The sequence below is a fragment of the Gymnogyps californianus genome, chromosome Z, assembly GCF_018139145.2.
Source record: "Gymnogyps californianus isolate 813 chromosome Z, ASM1813914v2, whole genome shotgun sequence".
In the NCBI taxonomy this organism is placed as follows: Eukaryota; Metazoa; Chordata; class Aves; order Accipitriformes; family Cathartidae; genus Gymnogyps; species Gymnogyps californianus.
In genome coordinates this window covers 10,302,784-10,310,488 of record NC_059500.1, presented here as the reverse complement: position 1 = coordinate 10,310,488, position 7,705 = coordinate 10,302,784, and the positions used below count along the sequence as shown (strand labels likewise).

Below are 7,705 nucleotides of genomic sequence, written 5' to 3'. Positions count from 1 at the left end.
ATTTAAGCCCTGATCCCTCTGGGGCATGCCAGTCTTGAATCATGTTTGGATTTAGCTGACATCATCTCATGCCAGCTGCTGTATTGTGTCAGATTCCTTTTGGTAGGGGTTTCAACCCAGCATGAGGCTGGGAGGCTTGGGTGACAAGGTGACTGTTACCTGGTATCAGTGTCCCTACACCTCCATAAAGCCTGTAGGAGTAGTGTGCTGCACTTACCTGTTCTTAACCTGTTCCAAGAGTAGTACATCTGGTGGTGTGAGTTGAAATGCCGGTATCGGCTCTTGAGTCATAGGTGTCCTCCCATGAGCTCTGTTAAAGCACTGTCCAGGGACAGTGGGACAACCTCCCAGAACTCAGGGGCGTGAACATCTGTTCAGGAGTGTTTTATTGTAGGGATTACTAAAAGTGTCTTAATCTTACATTTATTTTTTTTTTTACACTGGTATTTCTGTATTTAGTGGTCTTCTACATAACATTGATCGTCTGGGCTGACACATCTTCTGTAGCACTCAGAGAGCAGGTGTGTCCTGCTGACAACTGTGCACACAGCACGTGGCTTGCAGACCCCTGCTTCCTCAGCCGAAGTCACAAAACTGCCCTGACGTTTTTGAATGAACAGACAAGAAGGAACTAATGGAAAACTGATCATCTGGTTTCCCCTTCCACACTGAATGATGTGTCTAGAAACGCCGTTTTAATTTCTACCCTGTTCTTGTCCCTCTGCACTACTGCTAACCAGCCTAGCAGGAAAGCAAAATGCTCTGAAGACTGCTGGCATGCAATAGCCAATGCACATACTCTGCAAGATGATGTACTGCAGAAATAGCAAGGCAAACTTCTTTGTCCTGGGTGAGCTCAGTGGCTGAGAGGCTGTGGCATGCTATGAAATGGAAACAGAAATGAGATGCTTCCTGTAATCAGGATAACTGTGGGGACTAATGCTTGGCAAACTTTCCACTTCGGTAGCTCAGAGAGTTGATAAAGACCAAAAGATGCTTTAGCTAGTACAGCCTCTGTCACTTGGTCAGAATCTGAAGGGAGCCAGTGGTTGAACGTTGTTTGATGGCCACGATGCTGTAAAGAGCAACAAAAATGCAGGTTACAAGAGAGCTAGCAAACTACTTTCTCAAACTACAGTTTGCTTTTTTCCCATCAATTCTTCAGCTTAAATTTTGCTGGGGTGTCTGGAGCTAGCTGAGTGCTTATGTGATTCCACTCAAGAATCTGCCAGCCTCTCTGTAAGTTACTCTTGTGTACAAGCAATGACATTGGCACCATTTGTCATCTTTCAGACTTTAAGTCCTAATTCCCTGTGTTTGTGCTGGTAACAGTGCTAACTTCTATTTGGAGCCTGTATTAAAAAGCATTGAGTAGCTAGCAGTGACTCGCTGTTAAACAGCAGGGTTGTGCGTAAGAAACGAGTCACTCTTGGGTCTGGAAAATATGAGGAAAGCAGACAGGGGAATGACGAGTATGAAGTAGCCTTCCCCACACTCATAGTCCTGCTGACACCAGGTGTCAAACGTGTACAGAAGCCCAGAAAGCCTTTCTGCTGTGGACGAGGCAGAGCTGATGGTGTAGGAGCTTTCCTTAGTGTTGCTTTTTCTTTTCGTCCTGAGTGATAACACTGAAGTTGGTATACGTAGTGCTTTTAGACTTTCTACTATTATTTTTTTTAAAAATTACAGCAAAACTTGGCAAGAATTTTGCCTGGGATCAGACATTAGCCTATCCAGTGCCTGCCTTATATCTAAATGAAAATATTGTTGTTGCGTGGATTAAATACTGACATTAACACAATTCACTTTAACGGCATCCTGGAAGAGTCTTGCTGTTTCTAGTAATGTAGTGAGCTGGAGGGTCTTGGGGAGGGGATGACAGGCAAGGTGAGATTTGGAGGGAGATCTTTCAAAAATTCTGGAAGAGTAGATGGAGGTGCTGTTTCAGCTTTCTCTCTTCAAATTAAGCTGGTTTTGTGCTTAAAACTTGTTCTTGAAATTGTACCTCTCAGTTGCTCTGTAGCTGTAAAGTTGGGCAAATTCACTGGATCAGAAAACTAACCATTTCCTTCACTATGTGGTAATGTTTTCTCTTTGAAGGAAACACCTGAGGAGACTCAGATTATTCTTTTTTATCACAATGGGTAAGTAACCTGTAATGGATTTTTTAAAAAATGTTTTACTTTGTGTGGGATTATTCCCTCATTCTACTTACTACTATTTTCACAATATCAAGCACTTCGTTTGTGTGAAGGCTTTGTCCCCTGGGATTATCAGCATTTAAACTCTGCCAAATATTCCTCCTACAGCAGTTCATGGTATGTTAAATGAAAAGAAGATTAAAAACACTTGCAGGTTTCATTCTTTGAATCTCGTTGATATTTGTCAGCTCATTTCTGCAAGATTTTTGTTTCTCTTCTTCAAATTTTTTATAAATTAAAAAAAAATTCCCATCTGTATTATACACTTTAGATGTAGAATCAGGGAGCATGGAGAAAATACAGCATGTCCTTTTGGACAAAACCCTTCGTATTCCTTACCTTAAAGGGAGGAGACTCAGGCAGCCAACTAGAAAAGACAAAATGAAACAGAAGCTGCTGTACCAGTTCAGTGTGTTTTGATAGATCTTGTTGTAGACTGTAGATGTCACTACTCCTGTGGTGACTAAAGACAACTGCAGCAGGATAAACACCTTACCTGTAAAACAAGAACATAGTTTGTTACCAGGGAGAAAAAAACAGCTCTGGTACCTCCCTGACGAATGCAGGATCACTACTGCGTGGAAGAGCAATGTGGTCATTGATTCACAAGTGCCGGATGGCATGAGCTTGTATCTGCTTCTGTTCTATACCAGAATTAAATGACTTTTCCTTCTTTTAGGCATAGGACAAAAGGTCCAACTAGAAAACTGTCTGCTTAAACAGGCTAGATGTAGAGGTAGCTGCTTGGAAGAGCAGCAATAAACAGGGCAATAAGTGCTCCTTTCCCTAGGAGGTAGGAAAGAAGTCTTGGGCTAACATCTTCAGGACAGGAGAGATTTTAGTCAGGGTCTGCTTCTGCCCGAGGCCAGAAGAGTGGTCCACTGTGTTAAAAAGATAATGCCTGAAATGGGGAGGTGCATGTGATTTGTATGCTATTTAGGGTGGAGGAAAGGCATAAACTGAATCCTAGTTGAAACAGCTTTTTTTGCTTCTGTTTCTGTCGTGGTAAATGGGGGAAGGGGAAGTAACCTAGCCCTGCTGGGACGTGCAGGCTGGGAGCAAGGTCAGGGCTGTGCGCTGAGCTTGCTGCCCTGGCAGCCTCCTCCAGCTGCACAGCACCAGCGGCCACCTCCTAAGGAGACAACCCTGCTACCAGGAGGCAAGGGCTGCTCTGCTGCGTGGTCCTGCTCGAGAGCTGGTCTGCCACTGTAATCAGGTGCAGCCTGTATGGCTCACGGTGGAGGTTAAAAACAACATTATGATTAATAATAATGATTAATTTGGGGTGTGAGCTGCGCTATTTGTGGCAGGTCAGCGAGTTTGCTATGGAGCGTGTTGAGGAGCACAGGCAGTAGGAATGAACTGGTGACAGAGCAGTGTTGTGTTCGTATGGCAGAAGGGAAGAGGATGCAAAGGATGGCTGTGGGAATGTGTTTGGAGGAGGCACGAGCAGTCATGGGCCTGAGGTGCTGTTTGAATGCATGGCCAGGCCTCTCTGTTGTGTCTAAATCTAGCTCATTGGGGCAAAAATGGTACCCTTCAATACAGTGTTGTAAAATACATACATTTTACTATTTTCTAATACATTTTTAATAGAAAAGAATTTCTGCTCCTGTTTACCAAAAAGGGCCAATTTTTATGCAAAAGTTATCCTTTGTTAGTTAAATCATGGTCTGACAGGAATAAATTGCCAGGTAACACTTGGAGACATGTTTAGAGAGCATAAATGAAAAAAGATGAAAGAAATCCATCCTTCCGAAAACTGGAAATAAAAGAAGCCAAATCTAAATAGTGTGAATATCACACTGCTTCAACCCAATGTCTTGCTTCTCTTGGTTTTCCCTGGAGTACTGTGTTTTTTGAGCAGCACCTCAGATATTTTCCCTGCCTTTGAGCTGCACGCTGATAGTAATCTCTTGAAGCACATGCTGAAAATTTTGTGGATAAATGATGATGCAATCGAGGACGAGAAGTTTGGATGTGACAATCTTGTCCTGCAAGTTTCTCTGCTCCTCCCTTGCCATTTGTGGTACCAAGTGTTCTGGTTTTATTACGCAAAGCACAGATTGCAGCAATAACTTACTTTTCTCTCTGTACCTTAGGCTGAATGGAGGGATTTGAGGGGTTTTTGATTAGTAAGGTAACCAAAGTACTTACCATAGGATGATCCTTCGACATGCTTGGATAACATGGACCTGATGGTTGGTAAGGGGATGAGGGCAAAGAGCATCACTGCCCGTGCTGCAATGCAGTGAATATGTAGTTATCATCAGTACCTGCTCCTTGTCTCCCAACACAACCACCACTGCTTTTGAAGACTACATGCCTCTGGCTTGGGCAGGGCCTTTGCTTCACCTTTTCCTGTCCCTTCAGTACCAGAAAGAAGTACAAATCTTTGGTAGGAGTGTAGGTCCTCACTTCATCCAAGCGATGGTGGACAAGCCACCTATTGCTCCCACTAGCAGAGGTACTTTCCCCAAACCAGCTGTGGTCTCCTGGTCTCAGCCCAAAACCCCAGCATAGATGGAATATAGCACTGTCCTTTGAGATAGTGAGGCCGACGATTTGAGTCTAACCAGCAGAGATAGCACCCCATGCTACATGGCCTTGACAGGAACAGTACCTTTATAACACTATAGCTCTTTTCTACCTCGATGCTTCTGGCTTGCAGTATTTTAGGCTTTCTCTAGCGTGGAAACTTTTAGGGAGCTGGAATTACCTTCCCTGTCAGCAGAACCAACCTCAGTGAAGACTTGGTCCGTGTCTCGTGTACCAAGGTGTTTCTGCAATGCAGGGAAGAAGCATCCTGCACACTGTGTAGCAGCATGCATTCATGATGGACTTAATATTAAACAAGCATTTTTTATTATAATTTTTCATCTTTTGTTCTCCAGCCCGATTGCCTAAACAAACAAAATCTCTTAAAAATTTCACTCAGTGTTTGGCTTAGTACACAAATATAATATCCTACTGTCTTTCCCTTTAGAATAACTTTGTTTGATTTTCAATTTCTCATTCCCTGTAGGGGCAGACAGAAAAATTGCTTCAGGCCATTTCTCTTAGATCTTTTTCTCACTTTCAGAAGCAAAACCTCAAAGCCATGCAACACACGATACTCTGTCGGATATGAATCATCCATCTCACTGCCACAATGGATGCAGTTCTTGGGTTTTGTTTTCTGTGTTCCTGCAGAGGCTACCTCCCATCCATAAATTTGCCTTTCCTTTGTTGTGGGATGCTGCCCCATCTATTGTTACCTGAACCTTGGTCATTTATACATAGCGTAAGATTTGTACACTACATTATCATGACATTTTAGTTGCTAAAGCAGCTCCAACATTTCACTGTTAAGTTTCCCATCGGCCATAAATGGTTTAATGTAACAAAAATAAATCACATCTTAAGATGTTTGCTTAATAGGAAACCTTTGCCAATTTGTTTCTGTTGTAGCCTTAAGCCTTACCTCACAAGAAGCAAGTGCTTTCCGTTAATGCAGCGGTGTGGTCCAACTAGTACAGGTAGCCAGCAACAATTCACACTCCCCCACAGTGTGAGCATTGTTCCCCTGCTCAGATCTGGGCTATGACCAAGTGACGAATTACAAGTCAACTGGCCTGAAACTAAGCCTTGGCAGGAGTGTATGCCTCCTCTGGATATTGCAGGGTGCTGAGTGTAAGAGTACAAAGGGAAATGTGGGGAGAGGGGAATGATAACAAAGCCCTCTTGGGAATTGCTCGTGTGACGGTCTGCTAAGCTCCCTGCTCTGAAATTTGTGGTGAAGCAGAGCAAAACCCCTTCTCCTGACACCAAAACACCCTAGCCCCTTTCTCAGGGTGCACTCGCTCGTGCGAGTGGCCGTTCGACTCACCAATGTAGAACAGGAATGTCCACTGCACGAAGGCCATGATAAGGATGCCAGCACTGAAGGATACCACTCCAATCATGATCATGGTAATGTCCCTCAGGTATTTGGAGAACACAAATACCCCTAGGAAGCTGGTGATGAAGATCACATACCCAGCAGCATTGCCGTGGCCGATCTCCACGGCATTCCAACTTAGAGGCTCCCTGAGCAAGAAGAGTGGGAGTACGTTCATTGCACCTACCACGGCAAGGTCATAGAGGATTGCTGCCACAAACAGCATGATGATGATGAGTTTTGAGGGGGATACTAGAGTTGAGCTGCTGCTCTCCGAAGGTTGGGAACTCCCTGCTGCTGCTGCTCCTGCTCCTGTGTGGGCTGGTAGCTGACTGCCTACCTCCTCTGCGCTTTTGGCTTTGGCTGGGCTGGAAACTGCTGGCTTGGGGACTGTCAGGACAAAAATGCTGTAGAGGAGGCAGAAAGCATAGCAAGCGATGCTGCAGCCCACCAGCACAGTGCCCTCTCGATAGCGGTCACTGAAGCCAACAAAGAGGTAGCCAGATGCCATGCTTCCCAGAAAGCCAGCGAGGCCGTACACCAGCTCAATAATGATGAGCCGCAGAGACCTCCTGCTCTCGGAGGACCCCAGGGATCCCAGAGCCATGACACCTGCCCAGAGCGTGGTGAAACCGCCTGTCAGCCCATTGAAGGCAGCAGCCCCATACATCACCTCGATTGGCCAGCCCAGCAGGATCAGGAGGAGCAGGAGAGTTTTGGAGCCCAAGTAGCCAAGAAGAGGGAAGCAGATGGGGATCTTCCGATGCATCCTGTCCCCCAGCTTGGACAAGCCGTAGGCTGACACCAGCGGGCTCAGGCCCAGGACTAGGTTGTAGATGATATAAAAATTAGAGACGGCCTTCTGCTGAGCATCTTCCAGTGCATGGGAGGGAGTGGTGGTGTTGGTCTGGTTGTAGTAGTTCTTCACCACCAGCAGCAGCGCCGTGTCGTAGAAGGCGCTGGCCACTTGGGAACCTGCAACCACCGGCTCAATCCACGTCCTCATCGCTGTGACCCCCACCATGCTGCTGGTGACTGCCTCTTCTTGGGGAGAGCTGCTTTCAGGGGGATGCGCAGGAGGAAATGGCTCTTCAGAAGCTCTGCTCTGGAGACATGCTTGGAGAGGAGCAGCAGAGGAAAAAACAAAAGGTCCGCCGGGTTGCACAGAATCAGAGAGTTGTGCAAGAGATGATCTGGCTGGGAGGATATTTGCACCTCGCCTTGCTATGTATACGCACGCACGCACATCCCTGTGCTGCTCTGATCTCTGGCTCACACACTAGAGGCTTTTGTACAGCTGGAGAACGCCCTGCACTCGCCGACTGCCGCTGCTCCTCTTCCTGGTGTAGTTTCAACAGAGGTCAGATGACCCAGGGGAATTTCTCTCTCCCAGTTTAGGAAGTGAAAATGCCCTCATCAAGTAATTGCTGCAGTTTGGGGTGGTGGTTTGTTTTTTGTTTTCTTTGGTTGGTTTTTTCCCTTTTGGCATCCTTCACGTGTCAGAGGACTCTCAGGGTTGCTCCAGGGGCAGGAGATGGCTGTGTGCTTTTTTGTCAGGTAATTTGTGAATTCCCCTTACCACCAG

General features: G+C 45.8%; 1 protein-coding gene across 1 annotated transcript; it reads right to left on the bottom strand.

Moving 5' to 3' along the window:
* Positions 1-1,017: 1,017 nt before the first annotated feature.
* SLC46A2 (solute carrier family 46 member 2) lies at positions 1,018-7,159 on the bottom strand. The gene is made up of 4 exons (XM_050913518.1): positions 6,070-7,159; positions 4,359-4,442; positions 2,541-2,697; positions 1,018-1,075 (listed from the first exon to the last, which is right to left on the bottom strand). The coding sequence occupies exons 1-4, from the start codon at positions 7,142-7,144 to the stop codon at positions 1,018-1,020; spliced, it is 1,374 nt and encodes a 457-aa protein (XP_050769475.1). The 5' UTR covers positions 7,145-7,159.
* Positions 7,160-7,705: the final 546 nt, after the last annotated feature.